Raw genomic sequence first — 18944 nt, 5'->3', positions numbered from 1 at the left:
CTTGGACTATGAGGGTGGAAACCTTGTGCTATCATGCTCCTGAGCCTTGGACTATGAGGGTGGAAGCCTTGTGCTATCATGCTCCTGAGCCTTGGACTATGAGGGTGGAAGCCTTGTGCTATCATGCTCCTGAGCCTTGGACTATGAGGGTGGAAGCCTTGTGCTATCATGCTCCTGAGCCTTGGACTATGAGGGTGGAAGCCTTGTGCTATCATGCTCCTGAGCCTTGGACTATGAGGGTGGAAGCCTTGTGCTATCATGCTCCTGAGCCTTGTTCATCACTCGGATGTTGTGGAAGCTATGGGGTGGTGAGCTTCCACGTAAACCTCAACGGTGATGAGTTTTTTTTTGTTGCATTCCACATGTTTATATTTGAGTTCCTTACGTCTTCTCGTAGAGATCTCGTCTCTGACTCGGTGAATCCTGAGGAGCTGCGTGTTGAGCTGTGAGTTTTCACTGAGCTGTTTCTTCCCTCCGCAAATCCAGAACTGGGAGTTCCCTCAGACTCATTGCTGCTGTAGTTGGAGTCTGTTCTCCGGTGGCCTGGTTTATTGGTGATCTGTTTAGATAGCATGGAGGTTAGATAGGTAGCCCGAAGCTGACACAAACCAACATGTTATTTCCATATAGATCTAATGTACGCAGTGTTTTAGCCACTGAAATCCAGGCTAGCAAGCTAGGAAAGCGGCAGTGAAACTTGACTGTCAAACCAAACCAAAGTTGGTATATTATAGAGATGACTAATCTCCCCCAAAAAATTCTAAAACATAACGTTGGTTAAGGTAGGATAAATAGCTTTGAATGTCAGTATGAGATGGATAACAGCATTCCAACACCCTGCATGAATAAACATCTAATTCTCCAAGGTCTATAACGCTCCATAACTCATCTCACCGTGCTAATAGTCATCTCTTCTTTCAGGTCAGCGTGTCTCTCTTTTAGGTGTGTGTATTCACTCAGCAGACTCTGGTAGTGGTCCCGCTCCTCACGGAGATCACTCTCCAGCTGCATACCGTCTTTAGCATGGGCCTTGCTCTCTGGACAAAGGAACAGGGAAGTGTTCATTAGGCAACGAATGGAAGACAACAGACAGAAAAAGGGAGAAGCAAAATGGACTTGTCCAATAAAAAAAAATTAAGAAATGTTTATGTTTTCCATTGCAAAACGTTTTTTTTTTTTTAAACTGTGTGCCATCATGAACATGACCCCTGTACTGTACCTGCTATCTGTTGGCTCTGTTCCTGGATCAGCTGATTCATATTGTCTTTCTCTGTTATCAACAAGCTGTTGTTCTCATTCAACTCTGACACCACCTAGTGGCAGGAAGAGGGAAACACGTCAGTGGAGCTCAGTAGAGCAACATCAGGCTTGGAAGTTCCATTCTTAATATAATGTGTCAGTGACATTGTCGACAGTTTTCTAAGTGGCTTTGTAGAAACGGCCGTATTAGCTCCTACCTTCTCCGTCTAAGTTAGTAGGTGAATGCAGCAGTAACGTTACCTTCTCAGTGTCCACCCTGTAGGTCCTAGCCTCCTCCTGTACGGCCTCTTTCTCCAACCTGGTAGTCTCCAATTCCTGACGGAGGAATGACAGCTGTTCCAGGAGGGAGGGTACCCCGTCTGCTTTAACTCTGCTCTCCTCCTCTGCCACGCGTAGCCGCTCCACCTCTCTCCCCAGTCTCTCGCTCTCCGCCGCCCGGGACCGCTCCACAGTACGCAACCTCTCACTGAGCTCTCTGTTCTCCTTGTGCTGCAGGAGGGAGGGGGGGGGACACACACTGAGGGTTTACATGTGACAAACAACCAGCATTACCTCATGAAACAATGTCCTGTTTTCAACTGGGGTCAATACTGAAGGAAACAGATATTTCTAAGGAGAGAGTGATGCGTGTCTCGAAAGAGTAAGATTTCCAAAATATTCATTATTCAAACATGAAACCTGACTGCCTGGTCTCACTTGTTTGTTTAGTTGTAGTAGTACTACTCTTTGTAGCTTTCCACATAGGTGGATTTCGACGCAGGAAGTGACTACGTCCATACAGGAAGTGACTACGTCCATACAGGAAGTGACTACGTCCATACAGGAAGTGTCGTTTCTCACCTGTTCATCCACCTTCCTCTGCAATTGCATGATCTTGTTCTCCATGCCCACGTTGAGCTTCTTGAAGTGTTCTACAGAGCGAGCCTCCACCCTGAGTTTCCTCAGCTCCCTCCTGGCAGCCATGCGCCTCACACAGCTCTGGAGATAAACCACGGCCCTCAGGGAGCGTCTGCACCTCCGCCTGGCCAGCCAGCCTCTCACCCACCTCTGGATGGTGAGAACCTTGTGTTCGTACAGCAGCTGGGGGAAGCAGAGAATGGAGGTTGAGGTGAGTTTCCTCCTCGCTATGTAAAGCACCTGGAAAAGGGCTATATAAATACAAAATCACTGTTGTAGACCTGAGTCGTGTTTCAGTGGATTCTAAACACAAGAAAACTGTCTGAAACAGGGAGGTACTTTCTGAAACAGGGAGGTACTTTCTGAAACAGGGAGGTACTTTCTGAAACAGGGAGGTACTTTCTGAAACAGGGAGGTACTTTCTGAAACAGGGAGGTATTTTCTGAAACAGGGAGGTATTTTCTGAAACAGGGAGGTACTTTCTGAAACAGGGAGGTACTTTCTGAAACAGGGAGGTACTTTCTGAAACAGGGAGGTACTTTCTGAAACAGGGAGGTACTTTCTGAAACAGGGAGGTATTTTCTGAAACAGGGAGGTACTTTCTGAAACAGGGAGGTACTTTCTGAAACAGGGAGGTACTTTCTGAAACAGGGAGGTACTTTCTGAACCAATTAGAAACGTTTTCCCCTGCTTTCCGTTTTGATATGTTGTGCCCTGAATGAACACGACCCCCTGAATGAACACGACCCCTGAACGACCCCTGAATGAACGACCCCTGAACGAACACGACCCCCTGAACGAACACGACCCCTGAACGAACACGACCCCCTGAATGAACACGACCCCTGAACGAACACGACCCCCTGAACGAACACGACCCCTGAACGAACACGACCCCTGAACGACCCCCTGAACGAACACGACCCCCTGAACGAACACGACCCCTGAACGAACACGACCCCTGAACGAACACGACCCCCTGAACGAACACGACCCCCTGAACGAACACCTGAACGAACACGACCCCCTGAACGAACACGACCCCCTGAACGAACACGACCCCTGAACGAACACGACCCCCTGAACGAACACGACCCCTGAACGAACACGACCCCTGAACGAACACGACCCCCTGAACGAACACGACCCCTGAACGAACACGACCCCTGAATGAACACGACCCCCTGAACGAACACGACCCCTGAACGAACACGACCCCTGAATGATCGACTGTGTGTAGAGAACTGTGTTTGGATGTTTGGAGCAGGTCGGGTGTGTGTTGGATACCTTGCGGTAGGTCTGTCTGGCCTGGTAGGCCCGTAGCAGACGCTGCATGGTGATGGATGCTGATCTCTGCTGCTGGTAGCGTCTCCTGGCCACTAACATACGCTGGTTCTTCTGGATGATAACTGCTGCTCTGGTCCTCCTCAGGAACACTACCAGACTGAGAGAGGGGAGAGAGAGAGAGGGGGAGAGAAGAGAGGAGAGATAGAGGGGGAGAGAGAGAGAGGGGGAGAGAAGAGAGAGAGGGGGAGAGAAGAGAGGAGAGGGTGAGAGAGAGGAGAGAGAGAGAGGAGAGAGAGAGGGTGAGAGAGAGGTGAGAGAGAGGGAGAGAGAGGGAGAGAGAGAGGGTGACAGGGAGAGAGAGAGAGAGAGGAGTGAGAGAGAGAGGGCAAGAGAGAGGAAAGAGAAGGCAAGAGAGGAGAGAAGAGAGAGGGAGAGAGAGCGAGTGGAGAGAGAAAGAGGGAGAGAGAGAGAAAAGAGGACAGAAAGAAAAGAGAGAGAGAGGGTGAAAGAGGGAGCGAGAGAGAGGAGCAAGAGAGAGGAGAGAGAGGTTGAGAGAGCGAGGGTGAGAGCGAGGGAGAGAGCGAAAGGAGAGAGGTAGAGAGCGAGCAAGGTTGAGAGAGAGGTTGAGAGAGGGAGAAGAGAGGAGAGAGAGAGACAAGAGAGGAGAGAGAGAGAAGAGAGGAGAGAGGGAGAGACAAGAGAGGAGAGAGGGAGAGAGAGAGAGAGAAGAGAGGAGAGAGAGGTTAGGGGGAGCGAGAGAGTCAGAGATAATACACCTAAAGGTCAGATGTCTGACTCTATTAATAATCAGGGTTCCCACTCTTCAGACATGACAAATTCCAGGACTTTTCAGGTCTACAGATTAGAATGTTGATGACAGACATACAGGGTCGTCACTAGGTATCACAGCCACAGTATTAAACCATGCCTATTTCTACAATTCATCTTCTTAAAATGTGATTTTAAACGTAACCCTAACCACACTGCTAACCTTATGTCTAACTCTACATTTCGTTTTTTTGATGAATTTTACCAATATAACCAATTTTGACTATGTGGTTGTGGGAACTAGTGTAAACATACACACAGTGGGTAAAGCAATGTGGGGACAAATTACAGAAAAATATTGATTCGATACTGTACGTAAATTGATTTACATTCCCTGGGTTTCCCTGTCTGGAAGGTAATATAATAATTGTCGGTGGAAACCCTGTGAGGTTGTAGTCTCTCCACTCACCAGCGCGCCTGGTAACCTCGTGTAGTTTTCTGTATGGTGATGGCAGCTTGTCTCATACGGAGATACCTCTTCCTGGCCAGCCAACATCTGATAGTCTTCTGGATACGAACGCACGCCTTCTTCAGCTTATCAGAACGGAGCTTCTCTAGATAGGCCACCTGACCCGCCCTGAAGAAGATCTTGCTCTTTCCAAACTGGTATTTGTCCTGGTCCTTGGAGATAAGAGGGTGTTGAGCATTTTAGCACACTTATTATTATTATTATTATTATTATTATTTGACCCTGTTGGTCATCTATGAACATTTGAACATCTTGGCCATGTTCTGTTCTAATGTTGGTCATCTATGAACATTTGAACATCTTGGCCATGTTCTGTTATAATCTCCACCCGGCACAGCCAGAAGAGGACTGGCCACCCCTCATAGCCTGGTTCCTCTCTAGGTTTCTTCCTAGGTTTTGGCCTTTCTAGGGAGTTTTTCCTAGCCACCATGCTTCTACACCTGCATTGCTTGCTGTTTGGGGTTTTAGGCTGGGTTTCTGTACAGCACTTTGTGATATCAGCTGATGTAAGAAGGGCTTTATTAATACATTTGATTTGAATTAATCATTGTTTGTTTGATATCTTTGCTACCTTTGTATCCAGTCTGGATACTTACTGGATGGAGGTAATTGAAGTTAGACAGTTTGTGTGTGGAATAGCCATGGTAAGATATATCCATGTATGTATTTTGTACACTCTGTCCCTACTGTGACCCATCTCTCCAAGTCAGGTCACTTCCTGAACCCTAAGGCCTGACCTCTAACCCCCGGACACTTCCTACCTGGACCCATGTCTCCAGGACGTTCCTGCAGGTCTGCTTCCTGTCTGAGAGAATGTCTTTCTGTTTCATCAGAACCCGGTACCGGTTGAAGAACTCCTGGTAGGTCCACCTGTTCACAGGTGTGTAACATATCCTCCTGATTCTGTTTTTATGGGCACATGCTGTGGTAACACTTTGTGGTGTGTGTGTGTGTGTGTGTGTGTGTGTGTGTGTGTGTGTGTGTGTGTGTGTGTGTGTGTGTGTGTTTTATAGAGAAAGTTGAATGCTTGTGTATTGTTATGTGAGAGTTCCTTTTAGAGCTGGATCAATCGGCTCCAATGGGCAGGGTGACGTTGTTGTTATTGTTGGTGCTGTTGTTGTTGTTGTTGTTATTGTTAGTGTTGGTGCTGTTATTGTTATTGTTGTTGTTATTGTTATTGTTGGTTATTGTTATTGTTATTGTTGGTGCTGTTATTGTTAGTTATTGTTATTGTTGTTGTTGTTGTTATTGTTGGTGCTGTTATTGTTATTGTTGTTGTTATTGTTATTGTTGGTGCTGTTATTGTTATTGTTGGTGCTGTTATTGTTATTGTTGGTGCTGTTATTGTTATTGTTGTTGTTGTTGTTGTTGTTGTTGTTGGTGTTGGTGCCGTACCTGGATGGGAAGCCTGCTGCTGAGATGCGGATGGTTTCCAGGACTCCACAAGCCCGTAACTGCTGTACTGCCCTCATGGGGTCCATCCTATTACAAAGACAACATACACACAGTGCATTCAGAAAGTATTCAGGCCCCTTGACTTTTTCCACATTTTGTTACGTTACAGCCTTATTCTAAAATGATTTTTTTTTATATTTCCCCCTAATTAATCTACACACAATACCCCATGATGACGAAGCAAATTTATAATAAAAAAAATTAAAAAAAATGTTATATAAATATTCAGACTCTTTACTCAGTAATTTGTTGAACCACCTTTTCCAGCGATTGCAGCCTCAATTCTTCTTGGGTATGATGCTACAAGCTTGGCACACCTGTATTTGGGGAGTTTCTCCCATTCTTCTCTGCAGATCCTCTCAAGCTCTGTCAGGTTGGATGGGGAGCGTTGCTGCACAGCTATTTTCAGGTCTCCAGAGATGTTCGATTGGGTTCAAGTCCGGGCTCTGGCTGGGCCACTCAAGGACATTCACTCCTGTGTTGTCTTGGCTGTGTGCTTAGGGTTGTTGTCCTGTTGGAAGGTGAACCTTCGCCCCAGTCTGAGGTCCTAAACGCTCTGGAGCAGGTTTTCAATCTCTGTACTTTTCTCCGTTCATCTTTCCCTCGATCCTGACTAGTCTCCCAGTCCCTGCCACTGAAAAACATCCCCACAGCATGATGGTGCCACCACCATGCTACACCGTAGGGATGGTGCCAGGTTTCCTCCAGACGTGACGCTTGGCATTCAGGCCAAAGAGTTCAATCTTGGTTTCATCAGACCAGAGAATCTTGTTTCTCATGGTCTGAGTGTCTTTAGGTGCCTTTTGGCTAACTCCAAGCGGGCTGTCATGTGCCTTTTACTGAGGAGCAGCTTCCATCTGGCCACTCTACCATAAAGACCTGATTGGTGGAATAACACATATGGAATCATGTAGTAACCAAATAAAAATGTTTAAAAAAAATATCTAAATATATTTTATATTCTTCAAAGTAGCCACCTTTTGCCTTGATGACAGCTTTGCACACTCTTGACACTCTCTCAACCAGCTTCATGAGGTAGTCACCTGGAATTATTTTCCAACAGTCTTGAAGGAGTTCCCACATCTGCTGAGCACTTATTAAACCATGATTCCATGTGTTATTTGATAGTTTTGATGTCTTCACTATTATTCTACAATGTAGAAAATAGTACAAACAAAGAAAAATCCTGGACTGAGTAGGTGTGTCCAAACTGTTGACTGTATATATACACTTCCGTTCAAAAGTTTGGGGTCACTTAGAAATGTCCTTGTTTTTGAAAGAAAAGCACATTTTTTGTCCATTAAAATAACATCAAATGGATCAGAAATACAGTGTAGACATTGTCAATGTTGTAAATGACTATTGTAGCTGGAAACAGCAGATTTTTTTATGGAATATCTACATAGGCGTACAGAGGCCATTATCAGCACATTGTGTTAGCTAATCCAAGTTTATCATTTTAAAAGGCTAATTAATCATTAGAAAACCCTTTTGCAATTATGTTAGCACAGCTGAAAACTGTTGTTCTGATTAAAGAAGCAATAAAACTGGCCTTCTTTAGACTAGGTGAGTATCTGGAGCATCAGCATTTGTGGGTTCGATTACAGGCTCAAAATGTCCAGAAACAAAGACCTTTCTTCTGAAACTCGTCAGTCTATTCTTGTTCTGAGAAATGAAGGCTATTCCATGCGAGAAATTGCCAAGAAACTGAAGATCTCGTACAACGCTGTACACTACTCCCTTCACAGAACAGCGCAAACTGGCCCTAACCAGAATAGAAAGATGAGTGGGAGGCCCCGGTGCACAACTGAGCAAGAGGACAAGTACATTAGAGTGTCTAGTTTGAGAAACAGACGTGTCACAAGTCCTCAAATGGCAGCTTCATTAAATAGTACCCTCAAAACACCAGTCATTGTCAACATCTTGTCAACAGTGAAGAGGCGACTCCGGGATGCTGGCCTTCTAGGCGACTCGGTTGGGTGGGCCTATGCCCTCCCAGGCCCCCATGGCTGAGCCGCTACCCAGTCATGTGAAATCCATAGATTACAGCCTAATGAATTTATTTCAATGCATGTTGCATTTTTATTCAGTATACAAACAGAACCAAATTTTCATGGAAAAACAATGTCTGGTTTTTGGTTGAGTTGTCATCTAAATATGTTATCAGTGCCCTTTCAACCATTTAAAACCACAACAATGTAGACAGATCAACTCGCCAGTAGGAGGTGCTGTAGACAGATCAACTCTCCAGTAGGAGGTGCTGTAATGTAGATAGATCAACTCTCCAGTAGGAGGTGCTGTAGGTAGATCAACTCTCCAGTAGGAGGTGCTGTAATGTAGACAGATCAACTCTCCAGTAGGAGGTGCTGTAATGTAGATACATCAACTCTCCAGTAGGAGGTGCTGTAAGTAGACAGATCAACTCTCCAGTAGGAGGTGCTGTAATAGACAGATCAACTCTCCAGTAGGAGGTGCTGTAATGTAGATAGATCAACTCTCCAGTAGGAGGTGCTGTAGGTAGATCAACTCTCCAGTAGGAGGTGCTGTAGACAGATCAACTCTCCAGTAGGAGGTGCTGTAATGTAGATAGATCAACTCTCCAGTAGGAGGTGCTGTAGATAGATCAACTCTCCAGTAGGAGGTGCTGTAGACAGATCAACTCTCCAGTAGGAGGTGCTGTAATGTAGACACATCAACTCTCCAGTAGGAGGTGCTGTAGTAACAGATCAACTCTCCAGTAGGAGGTGCTGTAAAGACAGATCAACTCTCCTGTAGGAGGTGCTGTAATGTAGACAGATCAACTCTCCAGTAGGAGGTGCTGTAATGTAGATAGATCAACTCTCCAGTAGGAGGTGCTGTAATGTAGATAGATCAACTCTCCAGTAGGAGGTGCTGTAATGTAGACAGATCAACTCTCCAGTAGGAGGTGCTGTAATGTAGACAGATCAACTCTCCAGTAGGAGCTGCTGTAATGTAGACAGATCAACTCTCCAGTAGGAGGTGCTGTAATGTAGACAGATCAACTCTCCAGTAGGAGGTACTGTAATGTAGACAGATCAACTCTCCAGTAGGAGCGGCTGTAATGTAGACAGATCAACTCTCCAGTAGGAGCGTGCTGTAATGTAGACAGATCAACTCTCCAGTAGGAGGTGCTGCCCAGCCTATTGTTTTTGTTCTGATAGTGGATATAATGTTGAAGATCTGACGTTGTTTCAAAGGTACAAATTCAACATATTTTACACAAGGTTTTTGTCTGTTGAAAAATTGGTTACCATGACATAATCATGTGGTTGAAATTTCATCCTCAAATCCAATGTATTTTCCACGTAGATCCCATGTCACAATATGTTGAAACAACGCTGTGAATCAACATATTGGTGACAGATTTTACCCTCTCTTTCCCAGGATGCCACAAAACGATAATAACTAGGTCATATTTATTAGGGACCATCACCTTTAAAAAATATTTCTTATTGGACAAGTCCAGAGAGTCCATTTCTATTTCAGCCTGTTCTTCTCCGTTTGGTGCCTAATGAACATAACCCAGGTAAAGGAGCGTGGTGGCAGACTCACATGAATGGGGATTTAAGGTCATTGGGCTTGATGCAGCGTACATAGTGAGGGGTCGTTCCATTCAGAGTCTCCATCAGCAGATGTAGAGAGTTACGAAACTGAGGAGAGGGGCGAGACAAAAGGGTCAAATTTAACTAAATCTAAATGTTGTAAAGTACTAGTTATGCTAAAAACATCAGATTTACATTGAGAAGGTTTTAACACGGCAACTCGTGTTTTATAACTTCCCCCCCCAAAAAAAATCTGAATCTAAAACTACACCAAAGGAAGACTGATTTCCGTTTTGTTCTGCTGATTTCCCTCTCACCTGCGTTCCAACGGTCTTCTTGTGGTCTCTCTGAGCCTGAACAGGCCGTGTCATCTTACTGCGACTGCTCAGGGAGCCTGTAGGCTTCTCCTCATCGCTGAACAGTTCCAACAGCAGATCAAACTGGAGGGAAGAGTCAAACACGTCTCAAACAGGAACAGGAAACGGTTTTGTTTAACGTTTGTTTGTGACCATTTTATTTTTATTTATTTTTATCATCTTGACTGTAATCTTTTGGTTCTTTGTCTGCTTAACTGTGACACTTTTTTTTTCCCCCCAGTGGTTTGTCACCATATGAAAAGTCATCATTCCTAAAACTTATGAACTTGGGACATTTATTTTACCACCAGGGGGCAGTTTCTCCATTACATCAAATGGTCTGTGAAGATCTAAACATAGACTTGTTCCTACAGCTCTGCGCTGGGTGTGTTCTCCTAGTTCACACAGAGAGACTAGTTAACCTGAGGGCATTATGATGGTCCTCCACATAAGACCTGTATACAGAATGTATTTACCCACTGGAAGACTGGAGAAAGGTTGAGTGTTTGACCTGATCTGAACAAACAAACAAAACAAACCTTGCTTAGCTTGAGCACAATAATCTGCTCCTCATTGACAGTGTCCTTATTCTTCTCCAGGAATCCCTCACACTGGTACTCCACCTAGGGACAAACAGGGTCATGTTAAACAGAGGGAACAGCGAGTAGGGAAATATACGCTCATGTCAATTCATGATAAGAAGAAACATAAAATGAGATATTCAACCTAACCCTCAGTCTTGAACAAGAGTGGTTTGGTTAGTACTGCGCAAATGAGGAGAGCTATTTCAGTCAGTCAGTCACTTACACTCAACAACCACATCCTACAGTCAGACAGCAAGCAATGGCCTCCCTCAACATATACAGAAATATAATGTCTGACATGCCAATTAGAGTAAAAATAAAAGTATTTACAACGTTATATTTATATATATATATATATTTTATACAAGGATGCTTGTGTACCTTGTCTGCAAAGTGGACGATGATAAAGGCTTTGTTGGACATACGAGGTTTGTCAAAAAGATCACTTTTCTTCAGGAAGGTGTTGTAAAGTTTCTGAGCCCATGTGTCATCACTGCCTCTGGGCATCTGAGGGAGGGTGGAGAGGAAGGGGGGAGGAGGGAGGAGAGGAAGGAAGGGAAGAAGTTAACACATCAGCCTGACTCACATCCTAAATATGTGTGTGTGTGTGTGTATGTACACTGCCTTCAGAAAGTATTCATACACCCTTGACTTATTCCACATTTTGTTGGGTTACAACCTGAATTCAAAATGGATTAAATACTTTTTTCCCCCTCCCCCATCTACACACAATACCCCATAACGACAAAGTGAAAACATGTTTTTATGAAATTTTTGCAAATTGATTGAAAATGAAATACAGAAATCTCATTTACATAAGTATTCACACCCCCCTTTTGCTTTAACACTCCAAATTGAGCTCAGTTGCATCCAATTTCCTTTGATCATCCTTGAGTTGTCACTACAACTTGATTAGAGTCCACCTGTGGCCAATTCCATTGTTTAGACATAATTTAGAAAGAAACACCTGTCTATTTAAGGTTCCACTGTTTGTTGTTTTTGTATTTTATTAGGATCCCCATTAGCTGCTGTGAAAGCAGCAGCTACTCTTCCTGGGGTCCACATGAAACATGAAACATGCCATAATTCAGTGCATGTCAGAACAGAAACTATACCGTGAAGAACGGTCTGTAGATCTCTGAGAATTGTCATGAGGCATATATCTGGGGAAGGGTATAAAACTATTTCAAGAGTGTTGACATTTTCCAAAAACACAGTGGTCTGCATCATTGGGAAATGGAGAAAAAAAATATGGAACTACTCAGACTCTGCCCTAAAGCTGGCCATCTGACCAAACTGAACAACTGGTCAAGAAGGATCTTGGTCAGGGAGGACCTTGGTCAAGGAGGACCTTGGTCAAGGAGGACCTTGGTCAGGGAGGACCTTGGTCAGGGAGGACCTTGGTCAGGGAGGTGACCAAGAACCCAATGACCACTCTGACCAAACTGAACAACTGGTCAGGGAGGATCTTGGTCAAGGAGGACCTTGGTCAGGGAGGACCTTGGTCAAGGAGGACCTTGGTCAGGGAGGTGACCAAGAACCCAATGACCACTCTGACCAAACTGAACAACTGGTCAGGGAGGATCTTGGTCAAGGAGGACCTTGGTCAAGGAGGACCTTGGTCAGGGAGGACCTTGGTCAGGGAGGACCTTGGTCAGGGAGGTGACCAAGAACCCAATGACCACTCTGACAGAGCTATAGAGTTCCTTGGTTGAGATGGGAGAACCTGCCAGAAGGACAACAGTCTACAGCACTTCACCAATCTGGGCTTTATGGGAGAGTGGCCAGACGGAAGCCACTCCTGAGAATGCAAAGTGCTACGTCTGGAGAAAACCAGGCACAGCTCATCACCCATCTAACACCAACCCTACCGTGAAGCATGGTGGTGGCAGCATCATGCTATAGGGATGCTTTTCAACAGCAGGGACTGGGAGACTGGTAAGGATAGAGGGAACAATGAATGGAGCCAAATACAGGCAAATCCTTGATGAGAACCTGCTTCAGAGTACAAACGACCTTAGACTGGGGCGAAGATTTACCTTCCAACAGGACAATGACACCAAGCATACAGCCAAAGCAACGCTGGAATGGCTTCAGAACAAGAATGTGAAAGTCCTTGAGTGGCCCAGACTTGAATCCCATTAAATCTGTGGAAAGGCTTGACTATTGCGTTTCACCGCCGCTCCCCATCTAACTTAAAAGAGCTTGAGAAAATCCCCAAACCCAGATGTGCAAAGATGGTAGACATACCTAAGATGACTCAAAGCTAAAATCGCTGCCAACTTTGCTTCTACAAAGTATTGACTCAGGGGTGTGAATACTTAGATAAATTACATTTTCGATAAATGTGCAAAAATTTCTAAAAACGTGTTCACTTTTTATGTCATTACAGGGTATTGTGATGTCATTACAGGGTACTGTGATGTCATTACAGGGTACTGTGATGTCATTACAGGGTACTGATGTCATTACAGGGTACTGTGATGTCATTACAGGGTACTGTGATGTCATTATAGGGTACTGTGATGTCATTACAGGGTATTGTGATGTCATTACAGGGTATTGTGTGTAGATGGGTGAGAAGAAAAAATAAATAATTGAATTGAGGTTGTAACACAACAAAATGTGGAGTAAGTCAAGGGGTATGAATACTTTCTGAAGGCAGTGTATGTGTGGAGTAGACTTTAAAGAGTCAACTCCCCCCTTTTGTCTTGGTGTTCCACAGGGAACCATTCTAGGACCTTCATCATCATTAGTGTGTGTGTGTGTGTGTGTGTGTGTGTGTGTATTTCGTGTTACTTTGCACTCCTCATCCAGCAGGTCCAGGACCCCCATCTTGGCCTCGATGAGGTTGATACAGGGATGGTTATCATAGAAGTCTATCAGAGTCCAGGGAATCTCCTCCTTCATATACTCCTCCTGCTCCAGCTTGAACACATGCTGCAGCGAGAGAACACAAGCTGACCTCTGACCTTACGTTTCAAACAGACAAGAATGACAAAGGCAGAGAAATCCCAAATCAAGCCCTAGCCCCTAGGTACTTGAGAGGTTTATGTAATATGGCGACCGGGCAAGATGAAGCTTTCACCATATTGCTTAAACCTATCCAATCCTCTCAGATCTAGGAGTTTGATTTTGGATTGATGGTGTGAGTGAGTGAGTGAGTGAGTGAGTGAGTGAGTGAGTGAGTGAGTGAGTGAGTGAGTGAGTGAGTGAGTGAGTGAGTGAGTGAGTGAGTGAGTGAGTGAGTGAGTGAGTGAGTGAGTGAGAGAGAGAGAGAGAGAGAGAGAGAGAGAGAGAGACCTACCATGTTAAACTGCTGTTGAAGCTTCTCGTTGGCATAGTTAATACAGAACTGCTCAAAGCTGTTGATGTGAAACGTTTCAAACCTGGAGGGGGGGGGAAACAGGAAATGAAACATGACTAAAGGTCAAGAGACCATTTATACACTGAGCGGACAAAAACATTAAGAACACCTGCTCTTTCCATGACAGACGTGAGGCTGTTCTGAGGGAAAATGGGTGGGGTGCAACTCAATATTATTTAAGGTGTTCTTAATGTTTTGTACACTCAGTGTACATTCACAATGTAAACACCAGAAAACATCACTGGCCCCCACCAGCACCACCACCACCAGCACACCACCACCACCCCCACCCCCACCACCAGCACACCACCACCACCCCCACCCCCACCAGCACCACCAGCACCACCCCCACCAGCACCACTAGCACCCCCACCAGCACCACCACCCCCACAACCAGCACCACCACCCCCCACACACCCCCAGCACCACCACCACCCCCCACCACCACACCACCACCCCCAGCACCACCACCACCACCCCCCAGCACCACCACCACCACCACCACCACCACCACCCCAGCACCACCACCACCACCACCCCCAGCACCACCACCACCCCCCCAGCACCACCACCACCCCCAGCACCACCACCACCCCCAGCACCACCACCACACACCCACCCATAGATGTCGAGAACCCCAATGAAGGAGTGCTGTTTGACAGCAGAGCGCAGAGCCTCATTGATGTGGTCTACGATCCAGCTGAAGAGTTTAGCGTAGATGTGTTTAGCAAGCGCGTCCCGTGCGCTGACCGCATGCACTTTGGAGAGGGGCTTAACGTAGGTCTCCGTGGCAGTCTTCAATTTCCTGTGGCACAGCCAATGGGACATGTCCTGGTAGGCCACGCCCATCAGCTCACAGAACACCGTCAGGTGACTATTGTCGGGCTGCAAGGACACAATAATATATAATAACATAATGATAATATAATTTAACATAATGATACTATAACACCACAATCACAACATCTGTTTGGGACAAAGGGCTGGTTTCCTGGACACAGATTAAACTTAGTCCTGGACTAAGTAGCACTTTCAATGGAGATTCAGTGGACCAAAAAAAAAAAAATGAATAGGATTTTCCATTGAGTGTGTTTTTTAGTTCAGGACTAGGCTTAAATCAGTGTCCGGGAAACTGGCCCTAACATAAAAGGGTCAGCATTCCATGCAAAACCAACATAGAATTGGCAGCATTGTTGTACTTTCAAAAGCCCCTTAGGCTACACTCTGTGATGCCTTGTACGGCATAACTCTCAAGGGAAATGTGCAGGACAAGTCCTGTGAGAATAGTCAAACATGTTATAATAGCTTCTTTAAAGAGCTCCCTATTCTAATGCCTACACAGGACCCATAGGGCTAGAAAATGTCATGATTTATATTGGGGAAAGGGTGCCATTTTGGGACACAGTCAGAGTCTGTTCTGAACTCACCAGGATGGTACTGCTGTCTGCCGAGCTCTCTTCCACCTCCACGTTGCCAAGGTGAAGCAGAGCGGCCAGGATTTGGAAAAGTCCCATTTGGTACGTTTCATTGATTCCTGAAAAAAAAAAAGAGAAGCGTTTAGTCTGTAGTGACTAAAAAACAGGTTTAGTGTCGCCCTCCACCAGGCTCAACCCTGCTTGGCTGTCTTCAGATGCAGACCACAAGTTTCTGTACGGCAAACAAACATTTACAGGCCAACGTGTGCAGAATTAGACTTGAATATAGAGTAATACATAGCTAGATAAATGTCATTGCTGAATAAACTACAGTGAACAAATAAGATTCATGATCATTTTATTTCTGTACAACCACAGTTGCTGGTACAGTATTTGCTTGTGGGTAATTTCGCTATTATACTAACTCACCCAACAATGAGAAAGCCTTCCTGGTGCTGCACATCTCTTTGGCATCGTCTACTCCCTCTATGACAGGGCTATCTCCCTGCTTGGTACAGTGGAAATCATCAGCGTTGCCTGCAGACAGGAACCATACACAACAACAATGGCCTCACGTCAATCTATCTGCCATAGCTTTCCTATGAATCAATCATTCAAACATGTTTCTGGAGGCTGCAATGAGTTAGCATGATGTTTTGGATGCATTTCATTAAGGATATTCCACCAAACCACTGTGTGTGGAAACATGTTCCTTTCATACAATATAAAGGGAATAGCTGCACACAATGGTTTGGTTTTCTGTTGCCGTGACAGCAGCATTCCACGCTCTGGATGGAAGCGTGGTTTTCTGTTGCCGTGACAGCAGCATTCCACTCTCTGGATGGAAGCATGGTTTTCTGTTGCCGTGACAGCAGCATTCCACGCTCTGGATGGAAGCGTGGTTTTCTGTTGCCGTGACAGCAGCATTCCACTCTCTGGATGGAAGCATGGTTTTCTGTTGCCGTGACAGCAGCATTCCACGCTCTGGATGGAAGCGTGGTTTTCTGTTGCCGTGACAGCAGCATTCCACTCTCTGGATGGAAGCATGGTTTTTTGTTGCCGTGACAGCAGCATTCCACGCTCTGGATGGAAGCGTGGTTTTCTGTTGCCGTGACAGCAGCATTCCACGCTCTGGATGGAAGCATGGTTTTCTGTTGCCGTGACAGCAGCATTCCACGCTCTGGATGGAAGCATGATTTTCTGTTGCCGTGACAGCAGCATTCCACTCTCTGGATGGAAGCATGGTTTTCTGTTGCCGTGACAGCAGCATTCCACTCTCTGGATGGAAGCATGGTTTTCTGTTGCCGTGACAGCAGCATTCCACTCTCTGGATGGAAGCATGGTTTTCTGTTGCCGTGACAGCAGCATTCCACGCTCTGGATGGAAGCATGGTTTTCTGTTGCCGTGACAGCAGCATTCCACGCTCTGGATGGAAGCATGATTTTCTGTTGCCGTGACAGCAGCATTCCACTCTCTGGATGGAAGCATGGTTTTCTGTTGCCGTGACAGCAGCATTCCACTCTCTGGATGGAAGCATGGTTTTCTGTTGCCCTGACAGCAGCATTCCACTCTCTGGATGGAAGCATGGTTTTCTGTTGCCGTGACAGCAGCATTCCACTCTCTGGATGGAAGCATGGTTTTCTGTTGCCGTGACAGCAGCATTCCACGCTCTGGATGGAAGCGTGGTTTTCTGTTGCCGTGACAGCAGCATTCCACTCTCTGGATGGAAGCGTGGTTTTCTGTTGCCGTGACAGCAGCATTCCACGCTCTGGATGGAAGCGTGGTTTTCTGTTGCCGTGACAGCAGCATTCCACTCTCTGGATGGAAGCATGGTTTTTTGTTGCCGTGACAGCAGCATTCCACGCTCTGGATGGAAGCGTGGTTTTCTGTTGCCGTGACAGCAGCATTCCACGCTCTGGATGGAAGCATGGTTTTCTGTTGCCGTGACAGCAGCATTCCACGCTCTGGATGGAAGCGTGATTTTCTGTTGCCGTGAGAGCAGCATTCCACGCTCTGGATGGAAGCGTGGTTTTCTGTTGCCGTGACAGCAGCATTCCACGCTCTGGATGGAAGCGTGGTTTTCTGTTGCCGTGACAGCAGCATTCCACGCTCTGGATGGAAGCATGGTTTTCTGTTGCCGTGACAGCAGCATTCCACTCTCTGGATGGAAGCGTGGTTTTCTGTTGCCGTGACAGCAGCATTCCACTCTCTGGATGGAAGCATGGTTTTCTGTTGCCGTGACAGCAGCATTCCACTCTCTGGATGGAAGCGTGGTTTTCTGTTGCCGTGACAGCAGCATTCCACTCTCTGGATGGAAGCATGGTTTTCTGTTGCCGTGACAGCAGCATTCCACGCTCTGGATGGAAGCGTGGTTTTCTGTTGCCGTGACAGCAGCATTCCACTCTCTGGATGGAAGCATGGTTTTCTGTTGCCGTGACAGCAGCATTCCACGCTCTGGATGGAAGCGTGGTTTTCTGTTGCCGTGACAGCAGCATTCCACTCTCTGGATGGAAGCATGGTTTTCTGTTGCCGTGACAGCAGCATTCCACGCTCTGGATGGAAGCGTGGTTTTCTGTTGCCGTGACAGCAGCATTCCACTCTCTGGATGGAAGCATGGTTTTCTGTTGCCGTGACAGCAGCATTCCACTCTCTGGATGGAAGCATGGTTTTCTGTTGCCGTGACAGCAGCATTCCACTCTCTGGATGGAAGCATGGGTGGTAGGATTATAGAGCAAAAAACAAACAACAAAAAAAAAACCGTTTGTTTACTCAGAGGAATACTCTTCTATATTTATGTATAACTTGGCTGCCCAACCCTGTTCCTGGAGAAATACCCTCCTGTAGGTTTACACTCCAACCCTGTTCCTGGAGAAATACCCTCCTGTAGGTTTTAACTCCAACCCTGTTCCTGGAGAGATACCCTCCTGTAGGTTTTAACTCCAACCCTGTTCCTGGAGAGATACCCTCCTGTAGGTTTTCACTCCAACCCTGTTCCTGGAGAGATACCCTCTCCTTTAGGTAATGGCAGCGGATGAATGGCACGACAATGGGCCTCAAGAGCTCATCACGGTATCTCCGTGCATTCATATTGCCATTGATAAAATGCAATTGTGTTCATTGTGCGTAGTTTATGCCTGCCTGCCCATACCATAACCCCACCATGGGGCACTCTGTTCACAACGCTGACATCAGCAAACCGCTCGCCCACATGACTCCATACATGTAGTCTGTGGTTGGGAGGCCAGTGGGACGTACAGCCAAATTCTCTAAAACAACGATGGAGGCGGCTTATGATAGAGAAATTAACATGAAATTCTCTGGAAACAGCTCTGGTGGACATTCCTGTAGTCAGCATGCCAAATGCATGAGCTCTCAACTTGAGAGATCTGTGGTATTGTGTTGTGTGACAAAACTGCACGTTTTAGAGTGGCCTTAGATTTGTCCCCCAGCACAAGGTGCACCT

The 18944-nt window shown here is 46.0% G+C and overlaps 1 protein-coding gene across 2 annotated transcripts in view; it reads right to left on the bottom strand.

The window, feature by feature from the left end:
* Window positions 1–18944, bottom strand: part of LOC106561787 (unconventional myosin-Va) — a 39689-nt gene that overhangs the window by 14709 nt on the left and 6036 nt on the right. For both annotated transcript variants that reach the window (XM_045688627.1, XM_045688628.1), the window contains exons 8-25: window positions 15911–16018; window positions 15494–15600; window positions 14686–14951; window positions 14007–14088; window positions 13499–13639; window positions 11081–11206; window positions 10655–10738; window positions 10077–10199; window positions 9770–9867; window positions 6137–6223; window positions 5503–5611; window positions 4682–4893; window positions 3445–3601; window positions 2101–2340; window positions 1501–1749; window positions 1220–1313; window positions 895–1037; window positions 386–559 (exon numbers count right to left, since the gene is read on the bottom strand). In XM_045688627.1, coding sequence (XP_045544583.1) covers window positions 386–559; window positions 895–1037; window positions 1220–1313; window positions 1501–1749; window positions 2101–2340; window positions 3445–3601; window positions 4682–4893; window positions 5503–5611; window positions 6137–6223; window positions 9770–9867; window positions 10077–10199; window positions 10655–10738; window positions 11081–11206; window positions 13499–13639; window positions 14007–14088; window positions 14686–14951; window positions 15494–15600; window positions 15911–16018 — 2600 coding nt within the window. The remainder of the gene's footprint in view (window positions 1–385; window positions 560–894; window positions 1038–1219; window positions 1314–1500; window positions 1750–2100; window positions 2341–3444; window positions 3602–4681; window positions 4894–5502; window positions 5612–6136; window positions 6224–9769; window positions 9868–10076; window positions 10200–10654; window positions 10739–11080; window positions 11207–13498; window positions 13640–14006; window positions 14089–14685; window positions 14952–15493; window positions 15601–15910; window positions 16019–18944) is intronic.

Source organism: Salmo salar, chromosome ssa10, assembly GCF_905237065.1.
Source record: "Salmo salar chromosome ssa10, Ssal_v3.1, whole genome shotgun sequence".
Taxonomy (NCBI): domain Eukaryota; kingdom Metazoa; phylum Chordata; class Actinopteri; order Salmoniformes; family Salmonidae; genus Salmo; species Salmo salar.
The sequence above is the reverse complement of the archived record's forward strand: the minus strand, read 5'-3'. Positions and strand labels throughout refer to the sequence as shown.